The following is a 27,256-nucleotide window of genomic DNA, read 5'->3' as shown; positions in this document are numbered from 1 at the left end:
AAGAGGAAGAGCAGTCTCTGAAAGTGACAGAAATGGAAAAGTGAAAAAAGATGGGAAAGTGTCCAGAGAGGTAGGAAGAAAGTCTGGGTAGAATAGCATTACAGGGGCTACGGGTGAGGAATTTCAAGGAGTAGAAAGTATCTGGCAGCTTCAAATGCAAAGCAGATCAAGTCAAAATAGCTGTTGATTTCAATGATTTAGAAGTCATTGGTGACCTTCATTAGAGTGGTTTCAAGGAGTAAGATGGAAATTGGATTGCCTGTGTTAAAGAAGGAGTAGGGAAGAAGTAATGGGAAGGAGATAGGGAGGCATTAGAGGGTGATGTAAGATTGAGGGAATGTGTTATGGGTATGTTATAGGTCCTATGTTATAGGTCCAGCGCTAGTGAGGATGATGATGAGCTGCCTTCAAGTAGCTTTTGTTATTTCTTTCTGTGAAGTTGAAGGCTGGGTCATCTACTGTTAGTGAAGAAGGAGGTAGCAGAGGGAAGACTTGGAGAGACCAGGGAAATGTGCACTAGTCTTGGTGGGGACCAGAAGGAGGAGCTCTTTAGAGGACTGGGGACAGTGCTGGGGTTGGTAATGCGCCTTTGCTGTGGCTCCATTTGGCAGGACTTTGTAATCTTTAGTCCTGTTCATCCTGGAATAGGTATGTTGGATATTACAGAAGGTAACAGGTTGACAAAAGGTCAAGGAGCCAAGGATAATGGCAATATTGGCAAAAAACTAATGGAAGAGATGAACCATAGGTCTTGGTTGGGTGGGGGAAGGGAGTAAAGCCCAAAGGAGGCTTATTTGGGGGAACGGGAAGCATCAAGGTGGTCTTGAAGAGGTGGAAGAAGAGAAATATTAATGATGATTGCTAACAGTCATGGAGAGTTTACTAGGGGCCAGACATATTTACTTCTCACAATAATCTTAAGAGTTTTGTTCTATTGTTATTTTTATAGATAGAGAAATTGAAGCAGAAAGCTTCAATGAGTTGCTCTAGGTCATACTCTTGGTCAATGGCAGATCAGAGATTAGAACCTAAATGGTCCAATCCCAGAGGCTGTGCTCTTGAGAACCAGGCAAGGGATTAGGGAGTAGAGAGATTTGTGGTCTGGGTATGGTATTCTGTGACTTAAGATTTCAGTGCTGATGCAAACAGATACTTACACACCTACGTTCATGATAGCATTATTCACAAGAGACAAAAGGTGGAAACAAACCAAGTGTCCATGAACAGATGAATGGATAAACAAAATGTGGTATGTACACACAATGGAATACTCTTCAGCCATAAAACGTAAAAGGAATTTGAAATATGCTACCACATGGATGGACCTTGAAAACATTATGCTTAGTGAAATAAACCAGACACACAAGGACAAATATTGTATGATTCCACTTGTGTGAAGGTACCTAGAATAGGCAAACTCAGAGAGACAGAAATTAGGATAGAGGTAACTAGAGGCTGGGAGGAGGCCATATGGTGAGTTATTGTTTAGTGGGTACACAGTTTTTGTTGGGGATGATAAAAAAGTTTTGGTTATGGATAGAGGTGATAGTTACACAACATTGTGGATGTATTTGATGCCCTTGAATTGTATGCTTACACAGGGCTAAACTTATAAATATTATGCAATGTACATTCTACCACAATTTTAAAGAAAGGATTTCTGTGGTGAACTACTTCTGGGTGATTACAACAAAAAGTCTTATTTAGAAGCGAGTTGCAGAATTTATTTATTTATTTATTTATTTTAAAGATTTATCTGAGAAAGAGAGAGAGAGCACGAGTGGAAGGGGCAGAGGGAGAGGGAGACAGAATCTCAAACAGACTCTGTGCTGATCATGGAGTCTGACGTGGGTCCCATCTCAACACCATGAGATCACGACCTGAGCTGAAACCAAGAGTCAAATGCTTAACCGACTGTGTGCACCACCCAGGTGCCCCAGTTGTGGAGTTTAGCCTGGAGGTAAAGATGGTTAGGGTTGGGGAGCTCAGGAAAGGGAGAGGCCAAGAGTTGAATGGGTCACCCAGCAGGAGCTCTATGTCCTGACATTAATCTGTCCTCAGGGGGCAGCACGGTGCCATCAACAGGCTCAATGCACTGAATACATGGAGAGTGCAAATCAAACTGGGATAATTCACTTCCATTTCCGCCCCTTCTCCAAACTCCCTGAGGTGCAGATGCTGATTTTCGTGGCCTTCCTGATCATGTACCTGGTCAGCATCAGTGGCAATGTCTCCGTTTCTCTCATCATCTGGATTAACCATTCTCTGCACACCCCCATGTACTTTTTCCTGGCCAACTTGGCAGTTCTGGAGATCTGCTACTCTTCTACCATTGCCCCGCTGACTCTGGCCAGCGTCCTGTCCACGGAGAGAGACTTCATCTCCTTGCCTGGCTGTGGAACCCAGATGTTCTTCTTCACCTTCCTAGGCAGTGCTGACTGCATTCTACTAGCTGTCATGGCCTATGACAGGTTTGTGGCCATCTGTCACCCTTTGCGTTACACCCTCATGATGAGCTGGTGGTTGTGTGTCCAGCTGGCCCTGGGGTCTCTCGTGCTGGGCTTCATCTTGGCACTGCAGCTGACTGTACTCATCTTCCAACTCCCCTTCTGCAGCAGCAAAGAAATCAGCCTGTTCTATTGCGATGTCCTCCCTGTCATGAGACTGGCCTGTGCAGATACCTGGGTCCATGAGGCCACGCTGTTTGTGGTCAGCATCATCGTCCTCACCATCCCCTTCCTGCTTATCACTCTCTCCTATGTCTTCATCGTGGCCGCCATCCTGAAGATCCGCTCGGCAGAGGGGAGGCACAAGGCCTTCTCCACCTGCTCCTCCCACCTGACTGTGGTCCTGCTCCAGTACGGATGTGGGGGCCTCATCTACCTGTGCCCGAGCTCCAGCTACTCTCCAGAGAGGGGCCAGGTAGTGTCTGTGGTTTATACATTCATCACCCCTGTGCTGAACCCCTTGATCTACAGCATGAGAAACAGAGAGCTTAAGGATGCTTTGAAGAGAACAATGATCAGATTCCTGTTGTCCTAAACACAGTAAACACTCTGGATGTTCCTCTCCAACATTGCTGGGAAGAAACAAATGAGTATGCTTTCTGGGAGATGAGGAGGTGGGAGCTAAGAGGTCATTGGATTTATACTGTTACTTCTTCCTGGTTATATTATTTCTGAGTCATTTTTCTTTTCTCAGCCTCGGATTCTTCATCTCTAAAATGGGGATGAAAATGCCCACTAGACTTAAATCTGGGGTAGTTTTGAGGACCCAAAGTGAAAATACTTCGTGATTTTTTAAAGGGCGATATGGCAGTGAATGTGGTCATTGCTTATCCTCATCATTACATGTAAAGTCTGTGTCCGGTTCTCAGGTTCTTAGTGGGGTCACATGTTGACACATGTACTCAGGGCCAGAGCCAAGAACAAGATGCTCATCAAACCAGGACCATCGCAACCACTCTCTGCTGATTGCCGTGGTGCAAATGCTGAGCTTATACCTTTTCGAATTCTCTTTCATCCTAAATTCTTCTTCCTGGGAAAGGTGATGGGGAAAGCACTGGAGTTTAAAAGTTGTGGTTCTTTTTTCTTACCTTTATACCCAGAGCTAATCTGTCTGCATCTCAATCTCTGACTCCGTATTAGTTGTTAGTCTGCGTCTAACTCACTCTCCCCGTGCCTGTTGGGTCTCCTCCCCATTGTGTCCTTTCTGTCTCAGATACACACACACACACACACACACACACACACACACACACACACACTCACATGTTTCACATTTCTCTCTGTCCCTAGCTGCTATGGTCTGATTATTTGTGTCCTCCTACCTCAGGTTCATCTGTTGAAATCCTAATCCCCAATGGGATGATATCAGGAGGTGGGGCCTTTGGGAGGTAATTAGGTCATGAGGATGGAGCCCTCAGGAACAGGATTAGTGCATTCATAAAAGAGACCCCACAGAGCTCCCTGGCCCCTTCCGCCATGTGAGGATACAAGAAGTCTGTGACCTGGAAGAGGTTCCTCACCCAACCCTGACCTCAGACTTCCAGCCTCCAGAACTGTGAGAAATAAATGTCTGTTGTTTACAAAGCCACCCAGTCTATGGTACTTTGTAATGGCAGCCCGGATGGACGAAGACACGAAGTGTACATACTATGGAAAGATTGCCTTTTAAAATTGAGCCTCTCTGGGTAGGAGAGGGGTAATGTTGGTTCAGATCTGGATTCAGGTTGAGGAAAAGCTAGTTCTGTGAAGATAAACACTGGCTGGACACAACGAGGGGAAAGGACTCTAATGTGGCTGTGAGCAGGAGGGTAATTGTTTCAGGACGATCCCTGTCTCAGAGTAATGGCATCAGAACATCAGAACATAGATAGTTTACTGTCTTTTTGTAGGGTGGGGGAAGCTCATTTACTCCTCTGCCCATTGATTAGTGAGGGATTTATTGGGGTGCTTGACTGGCTCAGTTGGTGGAGTGTGTGCCTCTTAATCCCAGGGCTGTGAGTTCAAGCCCCATGTTGGGTGTGGAGCCTACTTTAAAAAAATAAAAATAAAAAATTATGAGTGATTTATTCATTCAACAATATTTAAGAAGACAGTAAACAACTATTTATGGAACTCTGCTATGTACTATGTACCCACCCGCGGTAGGTGGAGCAAGAAGTGGAAAGGTAAGTAAGAGGCAACTCCTGCCTTGAAGGAGGTTAAGTCTAGTAGTGTTTAAGAACACAAACCATGATAGCCCAAGGGCAAGCGATACAATGCCATGAGCTTCTGGAGGAGGGACAGATAAAGGAATCAAGGCAAGTGTGATGGGGGAGGTGGCATTTGAGCAACACCATGCAGGTGTCCAGGTCTCTCTCTGTGTGCAAAGAGGAGCAGGAAGGGCATTTCTTTCTTCCTTCTTCTTTCTTTTTAAATGATTTTATTTATTTATTTGAGAGAGAAAGAGAGAGAGAAAGAGAGCGTGCCTGCTCGTGTGGGAGGGGGGTGGGGGGGCAGGGACAAGCAGACTCAGCTGAGCCTGACGAGGGGCTCAGTCTCATGACCCTTAACTGACTGAGCCACCCAGGCGCCCAGGAAGGGCATTTCTGAAGGGCGGAATTGTAAGGGCAGAAGAATGAGCGCTTTGTGCCTCTGTTTCCTTATCTGGAAAAGTATAAAATGTCTGCTACATTTTTTTTCTTTTCTTTTTTTTTTTTTCTGAAAATGTATCACAGGCTTAGAAGCTAGAAACAATGACCAGGATTCATATTACATGGAACTGAAATGTTCCCATCTTCCTTTGAAAGACAAGAACCCGGGGCACCTGGGTGGCTCAGTTGGTTAAGCGTCTGCCCTCAGCTCCAGTCTTGATCCTGGAGTCCCGCGATCGAGTCCCGCATCGGGCTCCTTGCTCCATGGGGAGCCTGCTTCTCCCTCTGCCTGCCGCTCCCCCTGCTTGTGCTCTCTCTCTCTGTCAAATGAATAAATAAAATCTTAAAAAAAAAGCAAAGACAGACAAGAACCAGAAAGGATCTTCTTTGGTTCACTTACGGACACTTGCTGCCCTTCCCGTGTCCTACTGCGCTATTCCCCTACGTCAGTGTTATTTTCTGGACACGAGTCTTGTTGAATAATTGGTGTTTGGGAGAAATAAACTTTCTATGGTCAAACAAGTGTGAAGAGTACTGTGCTGATCAAACCCCAACCAGTGGTCTCCTACAGGTTCACTTGGTGCTTGTAACGTGCAAATGTGCAGTCAGACTCTAGGATGAGAGATCCATTTCTCTGATGTTTTCTGAATTCTGTCACCACTGAACTCTTCTCTTCCTTACCCTGTTGAACCTGCTGAGGCTGACTGACTACCAAGAGGGTGGTTTCACTAGCGATTGAAATAGTCCAGGCATTTTTCAATTCTCCACGCTCCTTGAGAAAAACAAGTGTAGTTATCATGGGTTAGTAGGCTTCTTCTCAAGTGATTGCATTAGGGAATTAATGATTGCCCATTTATCGTCACAAAAACCCATGAGACGACCCTATTGTTTTCTCTGCTTACAGATAAGGAAACTGTGACACAGGGAATTTCAGTAATGTGTTCAAGGTCACACAGCCAGGACAGGCAGAATGTGGGATTTGATGTGCATGGTGTGGTTTCAAAGCCCGGGGAACAAAACTGCTCCTCTCCCAGTAAGTTATCCCTGTATTATGGGAGCCTGGGGAGATCCCTTCATTCTTCTGTACTTAATTTCATAATAAAATGGGGGCAATAATATCTACTCTATTTCCTCAAATTATTGTGACATCTTGGGGGAGGGCACAGAAAAACTGTAAAAGTACAATGAAAGATTCAGCATGGTTAGTTTAATATCCAAATGGAGGGGTGCCTATGTTGGTGCATTCCTTGGTTAATCTCCAAATACTTGCATTCCACTTACTTCATAGTAGCCCTGGAAGGTGAATAATCCTGGTTTGTTGCTCTTAAGCGGCTCATGGGCTAGCCAGGGAGACAGACGGGTAAGCAGCTAGGTACAAGACAACACGGGGTGGGCTTTAAAAAGAGGTCTGAACAAGTTCTCTTAGGGGCAGGCAGGCAGCGGGGCCAAGGGGCCGCCTGAGTGAACCAGAGGGTTCCGTCCTGAACGAGCAGCAGGGGTCTGCCAGACATGAAATGGAAAAAGGGCCTACCGGGCAGAGGTAGGTGGGAAATCCCGGGCACATCTGGCTCAGAGAAGAGGTGGGCATTTGGTGAGGCTGACGATGGTGTTGTGTGTGGCACGGAGTGACAGTGCACAGGGCCGGGGCCAGAAGGGGCAAGGGCCTGAATGCCACTCTAAGAGTATGGACTCCCTCCTCTTTGTAATGAGAGGCCACTGAGGAGTCTCAATCAGAAGAAAGACATAATGGAGCCATATTATGGGAAGATTCATTTATTAAATTTCGTAAACATTAACTGAGTGCCTAGTCCCTTGTTGGCCCTATGCCTGGGTCTGGGTCCATGTCGATAGAAGAGAAGAGACAAGACTGCTGCCCTCACGGAGTTTACAGAAGATGTGTGAGGCAGACCAGGTCATTCGCAGTGTGGTAGGGCTATGGTGAAGTCCAGGGTGTCACAGGGGCACGTCTGGGGGACACTTAAGTCAATCCTGGAGGGTGAAACATTTGCTCTGAGGCCTGGAGAATGTATGAGAGTTGTCCAGGACGGATATGGGGGAGAAGAGAGCTCTAGAAGGTGAATAGCATTAACTCTGGCATTAATTTGGGATTTGAACTATGTACTGGGTAGCTAAGAGATGGCTCCTGGCTTTCATTCTCCTGTGTATTCATTCCCTTCACCTTGAGTGTTGGCTGCAGCTGGTGAGTAGCTTCTAGTGAACGAATAGAGAAAAAGTGATGTCACAGCTGAGATTGGGTTACAAATACACCTTGGCTTCCGTCTCTCTCTCTCTCTCGTCTTCCTGCTCTGATGGAAACCAGCTGCCATGTTGTGAGCTGCTCTATGGAGAGGACTACATGGCAAAGAAACCAAGGGAAGCTTCCGGCCAATAGCCCTTGAGGAGCCCAATCCTGCCAACCACAGAGTGACCTTGGAAGCGGACCCTCCCAAGTTAAGCCATGAGATGAGACTGTGGCCCCAGGCAACACCTTCTCTGCAGTCTGTGAGAGATTGTGAGACAGAAGCACCCAGCTCAGCTGCACGGGGATCCCCGCATCACAGAAGCCAGAGGATAATAAAGGTTTACTGTTTCCAGCTGCTAGGTTCAAGGGCCATTATGCTATGCAGCTCTATATAACCAATACAAACAACAGGGGTAAGGGGGAGAAGACCACAGGTCAGTAAGTTTATTCTCCATCCCTCCCGCAGTGGGGGAAGAGATGCTCTTGGGAACAGAAAGGACCTTCCCCTTAAATTCTCTAGTTCCCCTTATCTCTACTCACCACCATTACCTTGAGGTGCACCAGCCAGAAAGTGGTCTCGCCTGTTCCGCAGATGGTCCAGATCGGGTAAAGCTCAGTCCTTTTCTCAATGGGAAAAGAAGTAGGCTCGGAGTGAGGAGAGAGAAGGAAGTGGAGCTCCCAAATGCCAGGATCCTCTTTTTGGTTTGTTTGTAAAAGTGAAATTAAGTGTTGGCTGAATTATACATAGCCAAAATGCACACTTGATCTGGATTATGTTTGTTTAATGGGGAAACAGCTACACCAAGACAGAGTAGGTGGGGAACCAAGTTCCACTGTGGGGCAGAAAAATAAAAATACATCAGAGAGAAGGGGCTCCTACTGAACCTTAAGTCCATGTCCACTGACCTGGAGACCCTAGCGTCCACTTGGGCTCAATATCAGTCTTTTTCACCAGCCCCTGGACTCTCCTTGCCCAGGTCCCATATTCCAGTTAACTTGACTTTTTCCAGTTCCTTGTACACGACTAGCAGGTGGAATCCATACTTCTCTGCCTGGCAGGGAAGAGTAAATATTAATATACTAATAGAAAATGAATAAAATAGGGTTCATGCCTAATGAGAGTTTTAAGGAAGGCTTGAAGTCTGTAACTACCTTCAAATAGAATGCTATAATAATAGACGTCTGCCGATGTGTCCCCTCTTGGGTTCCTGGATTCCAACTGCACTTAAGAGGGCTCTTTACAGTATTTCTAATATTTAAGAAGTTTTAAGGGAAATCATATAGTCATTTCTGTTATGGCCCCATAGGCTAACCAAGAGGTTATTATATTTTTTCTTCATGGAAACATCAGTAGGAAATCAAATGTCTTTTTGGTTTTCTAGTTTTATTGAGATATAATTAACATATGACATGGTATTAATTTAACGTATACAGCATAATGATTTGAGATATATATATATATGTAGTGCAAAATAAATTTAGTTAACATCTGTGACCTCACATAGTTACAATTTATTTTTCCTGTGATGAGAACTTTTTTTTTAAAGATTTTATTTATTTATTTATTTGTCAGAGAGATAGTGAGAGAGCACAAGCAGGGGGATGGGCAGGCAGAGGGACAAGCAGGCTCCCCGCTGAGCAAGGAGCCCAATGATGCCCGACTTGATCCCAGGACCCTGAGATCATGACCTGAGCTGAAGGCAGACATTTGACCATCTGAGCCACCCAGGGGTCCCGAGAGCTTTTAAGATCTACGGTCTTGGCGACTTTGAAATGCACAATACATTCTTGTTAACTCTGGTTGCCATGCAGTTTGTTACATCCCCAGGACTTATAACTGGCAGTTTGTACCTTTTGACCTCCTCCATCCATTTTGTACCCCCACCCCTGGCAACCACCAATCTGGTCTCTGCATCTGAGTTCGAGGAATCCAAATTTCTGATTACCCTGTAAATATATTTTGATAAGGATAAGGAATCTTTTGAAATAAGAGATCCATGAATGAAAACAAAGACAATAGGATGTTCTTGATCTTGAAGAGGTTGGGAACCACTAGTTTTGACCAGCCCCCTATGTCACAAATGAGAAAGAAGGTTGTGTGATGTGAAGTGACAGCCGTTGTGTGGCAGAAACTCTGCCTAGAACCCAGGCCTCCCAGCTCTGTGTCAGCAATCATTCTACAGCCCCATAGCAACTCTCCCTTCATGCAAAGGACAGATTACATTTCTTAAATGTTTGGACAAAGGCAAGGAGCAAGAAATAGTGGTGGAAATTATAGGGAGGGAAATTTTTGTTTTGTATAGCAATGAACAAACAAACAAACAATGGTTGGAACTCTTCCACCAGGAAAGATGCTTCCTTGAGGGTGTCTGGAAAAATTGTGAAACAATTAAGATGGAAAAAAAATAAAAAAGATTACCAGGTGTCAGATGGCCTGCTAGGCCTTTCTGGGTTATTTGCTTTTATTATTGATCTGTGCCTCCTATGGTCTTGTAACTATTTTACAATTCTGTAAATTGTAGAAAACTGCTGGTAATGCAAATAATTCTTGTCCATAGAGAGGCAAATGAAATCTTTCTGATGGAGGTGCCATTGATCTCCTCCCACCCCCAGAAACCAGTTTTGCGTTTAACATACTCATTTCAGCATTCCTGATTGCCTGTAGGTGTGTGTTCTTTGGGTCCTTCTCTAAACAGTTTTTTTTGACACCTTAATCGTTCCCTCATTAATTTCCCAGGACCCTGGGATCATGACCTGAGCCGAAGGCAGACGTTTGACCGAATGAGCCACCCAGGAGCCCCTGATTTTATCTTTTTAAAAACAATTATCATTAACAAGGAGGCCTTGAATGTTCCATCTCTGGATGTGTTCAGGCAGAAGCTGAATGGCTAACCTTGATCCTTATTCCAGACTCCTATGGCCCTTTCCAGACTTTAATGTAGAGCTGTTCACATATCTGTTTCCCTCAGGAGACTCTGTTTTCCTAAGGCGCGGGACCTAGCCATCCATCCCCACTAACAAAAATTTAAAGAAAGGTGGGATACGGTTTCTGACTTACTCACCTTTTCCATTTATGACCACCAGGGGGCGCAGAAACCTTCCTTTACCAAAGTCGGGAACCCACCTAAGGGAAGGCCGGGGGTGGAAGGCAGTGTAGCCTACAGGGAGCATCTGGGCTGAGAATCACAGAGTTCATCCACCCGACCGCCTACAGACCGTATCTTTATGGGAGGCGATGAAGTCAGCATGGAGCAAGCACTACGATCGCTGAAGAGGGCAAAGTTCTGTTAGAATTACGAAAATATTTACAGCCTCTTAACCTGAATACATCTAGCACATTCTTTTCCTGACTTGAGAATTCAGCCTTCGGACTGCCAGACCCACTTGCTGAGCACCGCCCTCCGCGGGATAGATCATTGGTTCCCAAGGGCGAAGACGAATGGGGAAGAGGGAAGAGAGGGTGGGGTGGGGTGTAGAGGGAGGGGTCAGCACGAAGATCCCGCCCACTTTTTCAGAAGACACATCCCACCCGGGAACCTACACCGCGTAGGAACTGAGACCGCTTCAGCTTTCCGAATAGATAGAGATACCACACATCTCCATCTTACCACCCAGCGCTATGCGGTACGAGCCAGTCATTCCTCCTCTGTCGCCCGGGCCTCACGGCACACCGAAGTGGGTATTTACTCTGACTTACAGACGCGGAAACGGAGTCCCGTAGAGAAACGGCGACTTCCCCAAAGTTGCACACATTCTTAGCAGCAGGTGTTGACTTCAACATTGGACTGCTTCCATTTCTCGGAGGAGCCCCGATTGCCTACGGTGTCAAACCCAAATTCTTCGCCCCCACCTGTTCAGTCCCGTCATATTCCCAGTTATTTCCTCTAGGAACACGCGTCCACAGCGCCAACCCGCAGGCCCCTGGACGGCCAACTCCGACCCTCGGAGCGCCCTTCCTCCCGGCGGGACGCCTGGCTCTCCCTCCCACCTGCTAGGCGCAAAGCGCATCGCCAGAGTTCTCGGTTCGCGGGACTGTGTGCGGCTGGGCCCGGCACAGCCTGGTGCAGCCGGTGAGCGGCGGTCGGGCGGAAAGGATGGGCTCTCCAGCAGGACTTCCCCGCCCCCCGAGGGGCCAGCCGCGCGGGTAGCGGGAGCCGTGGGGGCGGAGACCGCTCGGGCCCTTTAAGGAGGAGCGCGGGGCGCGGCCCAGGTGAGGGGCGGGCCAGCCGGGCGGATCTGCGCTGCGCGCCGGCGCCGACCCGGGAGCCGGATTTGGAGCGCTCGGCGCCGGCGGGGCCGGAGGGGGCGGCGCGGCGGAGCCTCCAGTGGCCTCGGACGCTCCTCCTAGCCCGCGGCCGCCGCCCGCCTCCGCCTTTGCCTCCAGCTCCTTCGCCCCGGCCCGGCCGGCCGCCACTTCCGGCCGCTCACCTGGGACGCGCTCACCTGCCTCCGGGCGCCTGGGCACCGGGATGAAGGACCGGCTGGAGCAGCTGAAGGCCGTGAGTCCCGCCGCACCCGGGAACTGGCGGGCCGGGGGCTGCAGCTGCGCGGGAGAGGGCCTTCCCTTTGCTCCCCACATCGGGGCTAGAGGGGGCCCCCGCGCGAGGCCTGAGCTCCCCGAGCTCCAGCCGCATCTGCGCCCCTTCCGCACCTCCCTCCCCTCCTCTTCGGGGTCACGTGCCGGTGATTCATCCCTGGGCTGCGATTTCCGTGGATGCCAGCAGCTCTCCCCCCCCCGTCCCTCCCCCAAGCTGGACAGTGTCACTCCAGAGCTGGGGTCCGCAGGTGGGGGCTGCCTGAGCCCAGCGAGGTTCTCTTTGAGGTCAGGGGTCACCTCCACCTGCCTGCTACTGCCTGGCACTATGCCCAGGAGCAGCCTCCTCCTACCCTCCCTTCTTGTCTCCCTGGGCGGGGGGGCGGCGTCGAATCGGGCTGCCCCTCCCCGCCAGGAGCAGCTCAGAGTTCCTGGGTGACCTCCTGAGCTGTGAGCTGGTCACGTGCCAGGATGGGCCCCGCTCCTCGCCATTCCGAGGTCTATAATTATTAATTTCTCCGTCATCCTCGGGACAGCTGAGCAAAGGATCCGAAGGTAGACGGCCTCCGGTCCTACTGCACAAAAGCTGTGAAACCTCAGGCTACTTACTCTTCTGAGCGTCTGTTTTCTTACCTGTCGAGTGAGGATGATCATCCCTTAGAGATTTGTTGTATCAAATGACATAATGGGGCTTGATATGGAGAATTGTTAAAGCGTGGGTTTTTGAGTCACTGACTCATTCAACAAATAATTACTGAGTACATTCTATGGGGCAGGCCCCCTGCTAAGCCCTGGGGATTGGGTGACACAGGCTCTGTCTTTACGGAATTTTAAATCTAGCCTTTGATAGATACAAAGCAGTCCCTCTGCCTGGGAGCTTGTTAGGAGTGCGAAGCCTAGGCCCCTGCCTGGACCTACAAAATCAGCCTGATTACTCACGAATCTCCCCAGGTGATGCAAGACCACATTCAAGTTTGGGGAGCACAGGAATGGATAGAACTGGGCTTGCCTCCTGGCTACGCTGCTTACTCTGAGCCTAGTTTTGTCATCTGTAAAGTGTGTGGTTGTGAGGACTGAGAGCGTGAGAGAGCACGCAGAGCCCTTTGTAAGGTGCAGAGCACAGGTAGGATTAATAGATGGTAAATATTATGCTGATAGCTGTCGAAGCTCTTTGGAAAAATGCAGGCCTCCTGCAAGCGTGAGGGACTGCTGGGATGGTGTTGCACTCTTCCCTTGTCTCTGGTGAGACCTTCATGCCCCTCCGGCCTGCTCTGCCTGCTCTGGGTCCTAGGGCTGCAGAGGAGGCGAGGGTGATGGGGAACAGGAGAAGCAAAAGGCACAGCCACAGAGAGTGGGAGGGAGCCTCCCTGCCTCCCGCCTGCTTGCTTGCTCTTTGTCATCTGAGCCTCCTAACATCCTGGTCACAGACAGGGCAGATTTTATTGCCCCTGTTTTTATACAAGAGGCAAGTAGAGCTCAGCTTGGGTAGGAGGGGTGTCCCAGAGCTGGGCAGGGCACAACCCGGGGAGGAACCGAGGCCCCTGGCGCTCTCCACCGGACTCTTTTCCTGAGGCGTGCTGGTTGGGGAGGCAGAAAGGAAAGGTTTTTAAGCTCTTCCTCTATCGGCCAGCACACCCAGCAATCCTAAAACAGCGCAGAACTGAACAGCGGGCAGCGGCGACTCCCTTCCTTGTGTTAGGAAATTCATTTCCAGAGGAAGATAGCCCACAGCCCCTTTCAAGCCCACTGTCAACAAAAAGCAAAGAACTTTGAGTTCTGAGTTTCCTTGCCAGGAAAGCCAAGCAAGTCCCCTTGCTTCCCCGAGCCTCATTGTTACCCTCTGTCAAATGGAGCTTTACCCCTGGGGAAGGTCAAAGTCAGCCTGAAGGCTGTGCAGTTATGGGGTGCTGCCCTGGTGTTTTGGAGCAGGGGTTTGGCTGGTAGAGCTGTGCAAAGAGGACCAGGCTGCAGGTTCAAAGGTTCTAATTGTCGCCTGGCCACCGAATAGCTGTGTTCCTTCGTTTCCTTCGTATCCTTATCTCTCTGCTTCTCTGTTCCTCTTTTGTTAAACGAGAATTTTGGTTCACCTCAGAAACCCCTCCTGGCAAATGTTCACATCTTCTGTGAAGGCTGTTGTTCAAGTTTGCATGGATTTTGGTTTCTAGTCCACACCCCATCCCTGTCCCCCTGCAGGGGAGAGATGCCTTCACTGCAACAAGATAACCCCCTCTCTGATTCCTTTCATCGATGAAGGATGTTAGTTACCCTGCATGAAACCAGTTTCACACCGAGCAATCCTGTGTAATCTCTCCGGCATCTTTCTAAACCTTTGGGGGAGGCGAGGTGAGAACTGCCTCTAGATAGTTGAAGGGCTGTCATGTGCAGGAGATTAGCTTTCCTCCTTGTAGATAAAAGGAGAAGATTGAAGTTGATGGGTAGAACTAAGGACTCTGCACAAAAGCTTTGTCAGTAGTCAGAGCTGCCCAAGGATGGACTGGGCTGGCCAGAGAGGTTGTGAAGCCTCAAGCCTGGGGGTGAGGCAGGAAGCTTGCGGGAACGTCCAACGTTGTAGGAATTTGAGCAGCTCTTTGAGGGCTGGGGGGCAAACAAAAAGATTTCAGGCCCTCACCCACCCTGATGATGTGTGGATGCTTTGTTGTCTGTGAGCCTGTGCTAGGCACCGTGAGGCTCTGGGGTTTCTAGGACCGAAGTCTCAGTTGCGCCCATAAAGTGGGTCATCGTACTTTCCCCATAGGGCCATTGTGGAAGTTGGATGAGATAATCCGAGATAATCACCTGCCATAGGACATGTGAGTTCCCCAACTTGACCTTCTGGGAGCCGCATCCACACTGAGGGGGCATACCTCCAGAGGCCAGGGTCACAGACCTGACTCATCCCTTGCCCTGCTCTTCCTGGTAGACTTAGTCAGCAGCCTGCTTCGCCAGAGAGTGGGACAGGCTTGCCAGGATGCCTACCCCCCAGCCCGTCTCACAAGGCGGTTCTTGCTGATTTCTCACTAGTTGAATTTTGGGTCTGCTGAGTCCAAGCAATTCCTGTCCCAGCTCTCTTTTCATTCCGCAAACATTTACCGACCACCTACCATGGCCCAAGCACCTGTGAAAGGTACTGGGCTATACTGGTGATTACCACCTATTCCTGGATGTTCTTACGAAGTTCACAGAGAGGGAGACCCACAAGAAGCAGAAAATGATGATACCATCCTTGTGGTGGAAGCCACCGTGGGAAGACCCCGTTGACTGGCCTCCGGGGACAGGGCACTAGAGAGTGGGGGGTGCTTCCCAGAAGGGATGCTTGAGCTCAAGTCTTGTCAAGACCAAGTCCCATGTCTTCAAGGAACGTAGAGTCTCCCGAGAGGCGAGGATCCGGGATTTTCTCAGCCACTCTCCCCTTGGTGAGTGCTTCACTTCTTCACCACAATCAGTGCTTTGGGACTTCTATGTTCTGGGAATGCTCATCTTCATCCTTTTGGACCTCTTCCTGCTGGACATCATGTTAGGCAGAATTAGGACACAGAGTCCAGGTCTTAAAGAATAAATGGTCATGTGTGAAAAAAAAACCCAAGTCAAAGGTAGGTAATGATAGCAGTGATGTAGGGAATAGAGGTCAAGGACTTTGGACCTCTGGAGGACTAGAAGTAACTTGGGGTACACTTTGGACCTCTGGAGGACTAGAAGTAACTTGGGGTACACCAGGCCCTCCGAAGCCAGTGCCCATAGGGACACACTAATGAAATCAACCACGTGGGGCTCTAAAGGCCAGACTAACTCTTTATTCTTTCTGTTCTGTCTTGTGTCTTGCTGCATCCCCAAGGGCTCCTTGGCCTCCTGCTGCATTTGACATTCTGGGGTCTCCGTAGGACCAGAGGTCCCGATGATAAGGGTTTGAGGGTACCCCCCCTCAGAAACATGGGGCTGTACTTTCCTTTAAAGCTTACTTTGTTCAGGAAATATATATTGAACTCCTACTGTGTGCTAGGTGCTTTGGCTCATAACCAAATCTTAACATCCTGACTTGAGAATCTCTTTGCTGAGATTCAACCCGAGAATCTCTTCATTGAGATTCAACTTAAGAACCTTTTCCCTGAGATTCTGTCCTTTAGTGATAAGATTTCTTACTGGTCAGTGATTTCTTCCTGGGAGGATTCACCCCATGGGAGAGCAGTTTAGATGGAGCAGACAGGAGGCCCAGCTGAGATGAGTGACAGTGGATTGAGTAGGGATTACGGACTCATCAGCCAGAGGCCAGAAGAGAAAATGCTTGGTGGAGAGAAGGGGATTAGATTTATTTTTGTTCCTGGGAGTGAGGGGGAGGCCGGGGCCTGGCAGAAGCCGGGGGAGAAATGCTGGTTTGTGTCATGCTCTCTCCCCTCCCCTACTGTCAAAATTCCTACCTATCTTCCAAAACACATTCTTTACACTTACCCTAACTGCAACCTAGATATTCTCCCTCCAGTCCAGCTGCCCATATGGGCCGTATTCCTTTGTAGCAAATGCCTTTCTCCTATTAGGTCAGTGGCGTTTTTGTCACCACGGAGCAGGCTTGAAACCACCTTCATTTGTTTTTTCATGAGTTGGACTCTTTGTCTCCTAGGTCCTATTGTCTTCAAGATTGATGATTCTAGGGGTGCCTGGCTGGCTGGGACTCTAGAGCAGATGACTCTTGATCTCAGGATTGTGAGTTCGAGCCCCACATTGGGTATAGAGATTACTTAAAAATAAAATCTTAAAAATCAATAATTCTCTTCCTTGTCACCAGATCATCAGCTGCTGTAAAAACGATCATTTATTGAGCAGCTACTTACTATCTGACAGGACTTGTGTTAGGTATCTTACAGACGTTGTCTCTAACCCTTTCAACCCTGCAAGGCAAGGTGGTGTTTTATATTATTCCCATTTCACAGGTCAGGAGATTGAGACTCCGATTTGATTGACATTCCAGCTGGGAAATGTTGGGATCAAGAATTGAACATGTCTGTCCGGCTTTTTTCAATCTCCCTGCACCGTATTTGATCCTCTCCCCAACTACCCTGCACTGCAGGCCTCTTGACGCAGTGGCAGAGAGGGTATTGCTGTGGGACCCCAGTGCCTAGCGCTCTGCATGGTGGTTATCCAGCAAACATTTGTGTATTGATGAAGCCACAGCTTGGCCCTTACACATCCCTTACTCATCCTTATGGCTTCGGCTTCCCTCTCCATTCCCCGTGGGCTGGTGAAGTACAGCATTTACTCAGGGAGCCCATGACTTTGCTAATGAAGCCAGAGGTCACTGGTTCTATCCTCAAGGACAAGGATGGATGAGTGCCAAGGCTCCTAGCTGTTCCTAAACCCTTAGCCCAGTTCATCATGGGCGGTGGCCCCGTTTAGAAGGACAATGAAGGAGAAGATGTGGGTGCCACGGTGAAAATCTAGCTCACCCCATTTCTCCCCTGGCCAAGTCTTAGACATCTCTTAATGCTCTGTTCCGATGTCACCACAGGGCGGCCTCCACACCCTGAGCGGGCAGCATTTCTGATTCCTCAGACTCTTTATTCTTGTTGATGGGTAACAGCGGGGACCTAGCGCGTGTCGGAAGCTGCCTGCCCTGCGTGTGTGCTGACTGGGGGAGCACAGACCACACAGCCCACAGCAGGGAAGGCTGCAGACCACGCTACAGACCTCCAGTGATGTATGGAGACAGTCTGCAGATGAGCTGACTTGGATTCTGGAGTCCCTGAGGGGTTGCACCTGCAGCTCCTTGGATCTCGGGCCTCTGCAGCTTCCTCCTGTCACCAGTGTCCTCAGCCTCCACGGTCAGGTCAGCCGGTTCTCTGGCAGTGGGCCATTTCCATGGCAGCGTTCCCCTGCGGGCACTGTGAGTGCAGTTCAACCTAAAGGAGACTAGGGGAACAGCCGCTCTCTGGGGATGCTTAGCTGTCTGGGGTAGGGCAGCGTAGTGTGGCATCGGGCTTGCTTTTTTAAAAGATAAACTTGTAACTTTGGACTAATTTTAGATTTACAGAAAAATTACAAAGACAATACAGAGAGCCCCTGTCTACCTGCACCTGGTTTCCTCCCTTGATGACACCTTCCATTATGATGGTACTGCCAAACTCAGGAACCGACATTGGCCTGTTAACTCACTGAGCTCGGACTTTATTTGGATTCCACTCATTTCCCCACGAATGTCCCGTTCTCTGATCTGGGATCCAATCCAGGACACCACATGGCAGCGAGGTGTCCTGCTTCCTTCGCCTTCCCTGGCCTGTGATGGTTTCTCCGTCGTTCCTTGTTTTCCACGGCCTGGTCAGTATGGCTTGTGTGTTTTCGTGCCTCGGAAGTGTATTTCCGGAGGCCGGTGCTGCATGCCGCGGCTGGGGTGCGCTGGCTGTTGGGAGGCGTCGCTCCGTGTGGTTGAGAGCAAGGGCTCTCCCAGCTCAGGCACTCACCATCTGCGCCCTCTTGGGCAGGTTGCTTGGCATCTTTATGCTTTCATTTTCTCAGCTGCAAGATGGGGAGGGTCCCCAGAAGATCGTTATAGAGATTAAATGGTAAATGTAAAGTGCATGTCTTAGAAGAATCCTCAGCCCGTGGGGAGCGCTGGATGGATGGTACCTCATGTAACTAATAGTGAAGTGTTCTAGAAGGATCATGATGGGGAGGGGGCTTGTGGGAAGGGGCTGAAAGGAAGTGTTGAGCAGAAGGCTGGGGATGAGTAGAGAGGAAGATGTTATTAGTTCCTCCATTCTGTGCCCTGAGAACGGGATGCTGTGGGGTGTTGAGAGGCGGGGTGCAGAGGGAGAGGAAGTCAGAAAAGAGTGAAGACAGGCTGGAGTAGGGGGAAGAGCTAGAAGGGGACCTGAACTCTCCAGGGGGAAGCAGAAGATATTCTTTCAGTCTCTTTGAATGGCTCCTGGGACGTGAGAGCATGTAGGAAAAGGGGTGGTCTTCTCACTCTGGTGGTCTTCCTGCAGGTATCCTGTGGGTAAATCCACTCATCTTTCAACATTTCCCCAAGGGATCACCTTTGCACACATTCTCTAATAGGCTTCTCTCCTCGCCAGGAGGGAGTCCCCCTTGGATTCAGGCGAGGTTGGGCATCCCGTCTTCTCCTGCGTGTGTGATTCCTTAAGTGCTGTCCTCACCCACCACGTGGGGTTGTAATGACCCGTGTGCCGGGAGTTGGAGCCAGTGAGGTCCTGGAGAACAGGGGGTGCTGAGTTTGGTCTGTGCATCCCCAGTGTCTGTACTGTTGTCTGGGAAATGATGGTGTTCAGTAAATACTGTTGGGTGAATGAATGGATGGGACCTTGTAGTGGGAAAGAGAATGTGTGGATGTGGGGTTGGTTATGACACCCCATCGTCTCTCTAAGTTAATGCACTGTGAACCCAATGGACTGGACCAGGCAGGGTTCTGTCCTGGCTTTGTTCCATATTAGCTGTGTGATTCTGGACGAATTAACCGCCCCCCACCACACATTCCTCATCTGTATAGGACAGCATCTACCCAGGACATTTTTCCTCCTCCTCCTTTTCTTTGGGTGAACTTCCATCCCTTTTCACTGTTCCTTCTCCAGACCTAGCTCAGGTCCCAAGAAGCAGAAACAGGTGGTGATTAACATGGCACTAGGGATGGAACTTTGATGAGTTCTGTATCCAACAAACGGAAGGCAGGGTCTTTCCAAACACATGTGGAAGATTGAAAAATACTGGCCACGTACGAAGACCTGAAGAAAATATGTCAGATTGCACAGAATATGAAATCCTTTAGGCCATGTTCCCTGACTATGACATAATAAAGTTAGCAATACAGTAACCATCCTCCCCCACCCCCCGGGCTTACCCTCTTTGGAAATTTAAAAAAACCTTTCTAAATAACTCTGGGATTAAGAAGAAACCAAAAAGGAAATGACAAAATATTTAGAGTGATAATAAGAGTAGTAAATACCAAAATTTGCGAAAGTAGCAGAAGCAAAATTCAGAGACAGCTTTATTTCTTTAAATACATATTCCAGAAAAATGACTTCATTCAAATAAATGAGCTAAGTTTCAATTCATGCTGAGGGACCTGCTGTCCCCACCTGAACATTGGTATTAGAATCGCACCTTTGGTAGAACTCTCTTCAGAGGAAAGAGGCCAGGTTCTCTGCTTAGGTGGCATGGTCTCGAGCATTTAATACGGACCCAGCACTGCTCTCAACATTTCCTGTGTATTAACTCATTTAATCCTCACAGCAGTTCTGTGAGCAGATTCTTCATGTTGCAAATGAGAAAACCCCAGCACAGAGAGGTTCAGTAACTTGCTTAAGATCACACAGCTACTGAGCAGCAGAGCTGGGTTCTCAACTTGGGCCTGTCAGATGCATCTGTGTCTCTATATACATGCATAAGAGTCATAGGATTTATGTGCATAGGTAACTTTTAAAAAAAAATCATTTATTTTAGAGAGAGAGCAGTGGGGAGGGGCAGAGGGAGAGGGAGAGAGAGAGAGAACGTCCCAAGCAGACTCTGCGCTAAGCGTGGAGCCCAACGTGGGGCTCAGCCTCACGACCCCTGAGATCATGACCTGAGCCGAAACCAAGAGTCGGTCGCTTAACTGACTGAGCCCCCCGGGTGCCCCTGTCCTGGTAACTTTTTCATTCATGCACATAGATTAATCCAGTTTCATTTTACTGACCTTGCGGCATCCCCTAAAATTAGTGAGGGTGTGTCAGGAGCCGGAGTGGGAAGGACATCTGCAGATAGAGTGTGGAGGGTAAGAACTGGGGCTCTGGCCCCGCAGACCTGCTTTGGGGCCCTCACACCGCCCACTTACTAGCCGGAGCACCGTGGACACGGTATTTAACCTGATTGAGAGGTTGCCTCATCGGTCATTGGAGAGAATAATATTTGTCCCTCAGAGGTTGACGTGAGAATGAAGTAATATATTTGGAACCACAAGAGTGTCAGTGACAAAATACACACATACTACATAGAGTAGTATTGTCATGGCAGAATGTGTGGAGTGAGTGGGGCCATCAGGGACTTCGTCTCTTGTTCAGTTGTCCACAGACTCGCTGGCCTTGGGCTAGTCTGGTCATGGGCTTATTCCTCAGTTCTTCATTTTCCAAAGAGGGCCAGGGTTGGCCTCAGATTGTTCATCCAGGAGACATCTTGAAAGTAAAAGTGTGAGGCTCACTAGGCTGTTGTTTGAGGCTGATTCCTTTTGATTCATCTGACAGGGTGCGTTCAGCAGAAAGGGAAGTGTCCCATCTGGGAGGGTTTCACCGGAAGAGAAAACAGGGTGGGAGGGAAAATGGGTGTTGGAGAAGGTCCATCAGCCTCTGTAAGTGGGGAGCACAAGAGCACTGAGTACCTATTGAGAGCTGACACGCTTGCTCAGAATTTCTGGCTCTTTTAATTGAAGAAGAGGGACTGGAAAAACCAGATTTTGGGCAGTGTGTCATGGGCGTGTGTATGTGTGTTTGGAATCCTTGTCAGTGGTGGTGTTTGTCTCTGGGAATCTGCAGACCCTCATTCCAGAGGGAGGCAGATGGGGTAGGGGGCAGCAGGGACGAGGAAAGTCACATACCATTGTCTCTGCATTTATCCGGAGAGAATCTGGGCTTATGAAGAGGAGTGTGTAGCTCCCACGCAAAGAGCTGTTCTGTTCCCCCGTGGGGAGGAGGAAGTGTATGAATTTGTGCTCACCTGCTTGAGCCAGGAGGGCCCTGCCCCTCCCAGCCCCCCCCCCCCCCCCCCGCCCCGGCTACAATCCTTTAATACCCCGCTGTGGGACGTAAAGGACCAGATGTCCCTTCCTAGTCCCTTCCTATTCCGGACTGCTGGTGCCTTCCCCTCTGAGTATTTCCCTCACCCCGAAACATTCCCGAGAGCTCCCGGGCCTTCTGGCTTGTCCTGGGACCCTCTTGTCTTCCTGAGGCCTGGCCGCTGTGGCAAGGAGGGAATCGGTGATTTCTTCATTTGGGATGGCTCCCTTTTTCTTTCTTTGTCCCTCCCTTCTGTCTTGCTGCTCTGATTTGTATGATCGTTGAGGAATTGCCGATGATTTAAACTTACATTGCAGCCGTATTTTTTTTCTTTAACATTTTTAAATTGAAGTATAGTCGAAATGCAGAGTTATCTTAGTTTCAGGCGTACAACACAGTGATTTGACAACTCTATGTTAACGCAGAGTTCACCATGGCAAGTGTAGTTACCCTCTGTCACCTTACAGTGTTCTCACAGTATGGACCATATTCCCTGTGTCGTACCTTTCATCCCTGTGGCTTATTTATTTTATAACTGGAAGTTTGTACCTGGAAAGAGTGAGGGGATTTCTTTCTCTATCTCTGTTCTCTAGAAGGCATCCATTTGTTGAGGCCTGGGGTTTCCTGGCTAGCTAAGCTTGCTCGTTTGCTTGCTTACTTGCCTCCTTTTTTCTTCCTTTCTTTTTTGACATCAGGACTCTTTCTTCAAGTGAAATGTTACATTCAGCCCCGGTGTATAAAGCAGATAAAAGGGAAGCTGTGCAGATTTAAGAGTAGGGAAGGGCCCGCCTGCCTGACTCCCCCTCCCTGGCTTCCCTGGGCGCTTTGGGAGGCACATGTCGAGTGTCCTGGGGTTCCACAAAGCCGTACTGGAAAGGTAAGCTCCTTACTTGGTGAGAAAACCCAGGCTTAATGAGACAAGCAAGCGCCCAGCTGCTCTCCGTGGCTCCTGGTTACTCTGGGCGATAGGCTGCTTTGGGAAGGGGTGCTGGAATAACAAGGGCATCGGACAGACAACTCAGGCTTGAGCCTAGACTCTGCAAAGCAGAGGCTGGGAGACCCCGGGGAACTTAGAATGTCCATGACTTGCAGGTCCTCAACTGTGAAACATAGACGGGGCTCGCTGACAGGGCAAACGTGAAGCAGCTAGGGTGTCTGGTCGGGGCTCTACGGGGCAAATGTTTTTATTAAAGAAGCTAATGAGGGGGACCCAAGTCAAATAGACTAAGGTTGACAGAGAAGGCAGTTAGTGTGGAGTGAGAGGAATTAGAGCTTCGGCCCCTGCACGTTGTGCTCTGGGCCCCTGAACTCTCCCCACTCTGCAGAGAGGAGGTTGTGGTCACGGCTCCCTCTCGGGACTGTGGGGCCCATTTGGGTGGCAGGGATGGGTGACAGACTCAGCGCTGCCCCCGGCAGATCTCCCATCTCCTGGGGGGTTGTGGCCCGGGGGCAGCAGGAGGCTGGGCCTGGGGGAGGGGAAGGAAGTGGCCGGGCTCGTGGTTCTCAGAGTTTCTGCTGCGGCCCCATGTTGCAGTTCCTGCAACGTTTCTGTTACCACATGCCTTGATTCTTTGATAAAGATGCTGAAGTTCTTTTCTTGGCTGTGCTCAGTCATGTGGGCTGAAGAGAAAGGGTGCTGCGTGCTTTCCCTGCCCTTGGGCTCCCCGAGGCCTCAGCCCGGAGAGCCTGGCTGTGTCAGAAGGGATGAGGGGGTCTCTCTGGGATCAGTTAGATCCCCCAGTGCAGAAGCCTGGTGGGAGTCCCCATGTCTCGAGACTCCAGATAGATAACCCGTGATGACGGCCTCTAGCTTGGATTCTCTGATTGGACTAAAGCATGCGCTGTTGTCATTGATGTTGTTAATTTTTGCACAGCACAGTGCAAGAGACTCTGCATGGGAAGATGGGAATCAAGAAACCCGAGTGCTATCCCTGGCGGGTCCGAAACTCAGTGTTTGGCTGTGGGCCTTGATTTGCCCATCTCTCAGTGAGCCAATTTGATGATAGAATCTGTAAGGTTGCATTCAACTCTAAAAGTCCTGTATCTTTTTTTTTCCCTTTCCTATTTAAAGGTACTTAGATCCAGGTTAAAGCTATAGAGAAGTTGGCTAGATCTTCTATATGGCCGTGTTTTTGAGTTGTAACTACGTGCTGTCCATTGCCTGAGGAACTTAAAATATTATTGAATTCTCACAAAAGCATTGGTAGGCACTATTATTCCTATTTTGTAGATAAGGAAACTGAGGCTCAGACATGTTAAACCAGTTGTGTAAGGCTCTGCGACCGGTATATGATGAAGTGAGTTATGGAACCCAAATTGTCATGACGCTCTGGAGCCCATCTTACTGTCCTAGCCATTAGCGTGAGGACTTCCTAGAAGGAGGAGAACTCACTCTTTTAGACACCGTGTCTTTACGGCAAGGTGATAGGGAAACTGACATTTATTAGGCACTGGTGTGTGCCCAGTATTGTGCTAGAAACCTTCTGTATGTGGTGTCTTCCAATGCCCATAAATGTCATAAGGTGTGTGGTAAATACAGCGAGTAAGTGGTAACAACAGGTCTTAGACCTAGGTTGTGAGTATCCAGACTTCTCTTTTCCTGGTTCACACATTCTCTCACTGAAGATGGAGCAGGCTGCCCCCCTAGAGCCTGCTCCAAGCTAAGAGGTGACGTCTCGGATTGGGGGGCACCCTGTACAAATTCCAGGGGTCTCAGAGATTTATGTCATGACTGACAGCAAGGTGCCTGCCTTCCATGCTCCAGGACACAGCTGTTCCCAGCTTCCAGAAACTTCCCTCAGTCCATCTCAGGATGGTGGCCTCATCCCACTTCCAAGACGTCTGTAGAGAGGAAACTCAACAAACACTTGTTAACTCACCTTCCCAGAGGAAGACTGGGCCCCTGTTTTCCAGGGAGAGTCACAGAGATCCTTCCTGGGACATGGAGCTCTCTGGAGGCTGCCAAGAGGCCCATGTACTAATGACAGTTGATAAGAGGAGCGCCCTGTCTCCACTTTACTGCCGTCTCTGCGGAGGCTAGTCGTTCAGTCAGCTAAAATTGATTCCATTTCCCTTACATATCTAGCCCACGGTAAGTGCTCGGTGTGCACATGGAATGAGCGACAAGAGCCAATTCCTCCGAAACGGATTTTTTGAAACATTAGAAGAATACTGTTCAACTCATTGGAAGAGTGCTGGGAAGGTCGGTCTGTGGGACCTGCTGGAAGCTGAGGGGCGGCTTCGGGCTTCGGAAGAGTAGAGGCAAGAGTGGCTCTGCAAAACCAGCAGGTGTCTCTGTTGGGCGCTGCCGCCCGCTCCATTCACTTTGCAATTCAAATTCCTCAGGGAGCTTGGGTCCAGATTGATCCCCTTCACTGTCCCCACACAATTCTGGGAAGGTTACTACACAAAGGAAGGTGTTCTGGGCAGGAGCTTACACTGAGAGTAGCTGTTAGAGTAGATAAGGCAACCCTGGCCCTCCAGGGGTTTATAGCCAGTGGGGGAAGATTGATAAGTAAAGGAATAATTAACAGTAGGCTGCGCTGGATGCTATGGAAGGTTTGCACAAAATGCATTGGGACCTTAGGGAGGTTTTAAATTTTGCAGGAGGGGGAAGGGTCAGGGAAGGCAGACAGAAGAGATGGTGTTGAGACTGAATTTTAAAGGCTAAGTAAAATTTTTCCAGCTGGTCCTTGTGTGACAGACAGTTAAGCAGATGAAAGAATGGAGTTGCAATTGTCTGGTCTGGAGAGTGCATCCTAGAGGGAGGAGCATGGGTGGGACGAGACCTTAATGGGGCCTCTGTGCTCTATTAGGCATTGGGACTTTTAATCTGAGGAGATGGACAGAAGGAATGACTTTTTAGGAAGTCCATTTCGGGGGTTGTAGCACTGCCCTCAAATTCAGTTTCTTTGAATGTGGCTGTTAAGTTTGGGTTGCTGATGGTTCCACACAAGCCAGAGAATGACATGATGGGGGAGCCAGTCAGAACAGACTCTTCCCATCATGAGAGTCTCAAATTTCAGTGGGAATTCCCAGTAATTCCATCCTCTGTTGAAGATGGGGTTGTGTGTTGGGGGGAGGTTGGTGGCAGGCTTTCATGGCCTGTGGCATTCTGAGTGTTTGAGAGTGACACGTCTTGGTTTGGAAAGCCCACTGGATGTCATGCAGAAGCAGGTGTAGGGGATTTCCCGCTCCCCACCTTTACTCCCAAGAACCCATTCTCCCTCTGTGCTTAGAAATGGTCAGTGTGTCGTGCGGAGCTGGGGAGAATGTGGGAACAGCTCAGGCCCTGGATGCTGGGTGGGAATGAAGGACTTCCTTTAGTTAGCCATTTTGTGATTTTGCAGAGGAAGTGGAATGAGATCAAGAACCCTGGGGTCCCCAGGGGTTGCCGGGGGCTGAGGGGAGAGCTTCCTTTTCCTTATAAACATGAGGTCTGACAGAGAACAACACACAGTGCTGTTTTTTTGCAATAGGTGGTTTATGAAAACAGGAAGATCTTTGCTCCTACTGTGAGGATTGGAAGTGAGTGCTGGGGAGGAACTGAGGCTAGAAACTGTTCTAATATAGACCTCTGGTAGGGCAGATCACGCATTTGAACACTCTGGGGAAGGGGCTAGGAACATAGGGTCCAAATCCAAAAGACAGGCTAGAATCTGCCTGTCTCCACATTTTAGCTGTGTCACTTTGGCCAAGTTACTCAACCTCTCTGTCTTAGGTTCTCCAACTGGAATGAGTCATAATACTGCCCCCACCACCCCCAACATCAACAACACAACAACAACAACAAAACTTAGCGTTCACTGAGTACTTACAGTATGCCAGGCACAGTGCAAACATGTTTTAGCTTCATTGTCTCATTTCTTAACCCCACCCCGTGAACTAGGTAGTGCATTGTCAGCATTTTACAGATGAGGAAACCCGGGCGCAGTGAGGTCAGGAGCTTGCCCATCCCTCCCCCCACCCCACCCCACCCCCCGCCAAAAGTCAGTAAGCGCCGCAGCTAGGTTCAAGGGCAGACAGTGTGAGGCTGGAGTTTGAGGCATTGCAGAGCTGTTCAGAGTTTTGAGGGAGATTATGTATGTATAATGCTTAATATAGATGTAGCTCCGGGTGAGCATTTGGTACCGTGAGCTGCGTCTTGTGTTCCGAGCCTCACGCTGCTCCTTTTTGTCTCTCACAGAAGCGGCTGACGCAGGATGATGATGCCGATGAGGTGGAGATTGCCATTGACAACACAGCGTTTATGGATGAGTTCTTTGCTGAGGTAGGAGACCTTCCTGTGGTTTGTTTTTTTTTCCCCTGGATGTCCATAAGGAAACACAGCCTCTGTGTAAAGAATAAAACTTGGCTCTTTCAAGGGTAGCAGAGGACGGTCGGTCTTTTTCTGGGGTGGGGGCGGCCAGACCAAGAAGTTGCCTGGAGATTCTCTTCAATACATACTTGGGAGGGTCTGGATTTTTAATCTTACACTGAGAAAGTCAGCAGAGGGTAAATTATATGTAAAGAGATGTTTTTAAAGTGTTATGCTACATGACAACATTTTAATGATCCCCTTTCTTGCCTAAATTATGTGATTTCAGTACAGAATCAAC

The 27,256-nt window shown here is 49.1% G+C and overlaps 3 protein-coding genes and 1 long non-coding RNA gene across 22 annotated transcripts in view; 3 read left to right on the top strand and 1 right to left on the bottom strand.

Moving 5' to 3' along the window:
- The window catches only part of LOC118547243 (uncharacterized), a 215,832-nt gene that overhangs the window by 66,702 nt on the left and 121,874 nt on the right, over positions 1–27,256 (top strand). The window contains exon 4 of one of the 3 annotated variants that reach the window (XR_013442322.1): positions 7,458–7,596. The exons of 1 other annotated variant lie outside the window; for it this stretch is intronic. The gene's annotated coding sequence lies outside the window, so the exon portion shown is untranslated. Of the gene's footprint in view, positions 1–7,457; positions 7,597–27,256 lie in introns of those variants that run through there. One more of the 3 variants, XM_078057966.1, reaches the window with a different exon arrangement.
- On the top strand, positions 1,741–4,095 carry LOC144378670 (olfactory receptor 10V1-like). The gene has a single exon (XM_036110608.2). The coding sequence runs from the start codon at positions 2,104–2,106 to the stop codon at positions 3,040–3,042; it is 939 nt and encodes a 312-aa protein (XP_035966501.1). The 5' UTR covers positions 1,741–2,103; the 3' UTR covers positions 3,043–4,095.
- On the bottom strand, positions 6,895–12,012 carry LOC144379414 (uncharacterized). Of its 10 annotated transcripts, XR_013442331.1 has the most exons (4): positions 11,077–11,193; positions 10,442–10,646; positions 9,231–9,326; positions 6,895–8,431 (listed from the first exon to the last, which is right to left on the bottom strand). It is a non-coding gene; the product is annotated as an uncharacterized LOC144379414 (long non-coding RNA). The 10 variants fall into 10 exon arrangements; XR_013442326.1 differs by adding an exon at positions 11,808–12,012 and having other exon boundaries at positions 6,895–10,646; positions 11,077–11,196; XR_013442324.1 differs by adding an exon at positions 11,823–12,012 and having other exon boundaries at positions 6,895–10,646; positions 11,077–11,196.
- The window catches only part of STX3 (syntaxin 3), a 47,384-nt gene continuing 31,742 nt past the window's right edge, over positions 11,615–27,256 (top strand). For 5 of the 8 annotated variants that reach the window (XM_078057956.1, XM_078057960.1, XM_078057954.1 and 2 more), the window contains exons 1-2: positions 15,243–15,326; positions 26,845–26,928. In XM_078057956.1, coding sequence (XP_077914082.1) covers positions 15,258–15,326; positions 26,845–26,928 — 153 coding nt within the window. In that variant the 5' untranslated portion in view covers positions 15,243–15,257. Of the gene's footprint in view, positions 11,879–15,242; positions 15,327–18,127; positions 18,217–26,648; positions 26,741–26,844; positions 26,929–27,256 lie in introns of those variants that run through there. The other 3 variants (XM_036110595.2, XM_078057955.1, XM_078057959.1) reach the window with 3 other exon arrangements.

This window comes from Halichoerus grypus, chromosome 11, assembly GCF_964656455.1.
Source record: "Halichoerus grypus chromosome 11, mHalGry1.hap1.1, whole genome shotgun sequence".
Taxonomy (NCBI): domain Eukaryota; kingdom Metazoa; phylum Chordata; class Mammalia; order Carnivora; family Phocidae; genus Halichoerus; species Halichoerus grypus.
This window is presented reverse-complemented; position numbering and strand designations above follow the sequence as displayed.

What these genes read in the sequence shown, in the direction of transcription:
- LOC144378670 (XM_036110608.2), top strand. Translation starts at nt 2,104, where the DNA reads ATGGAGAGTGCAAATCAAACTGGGATAATTCACTTCCATTTCCGCCCC.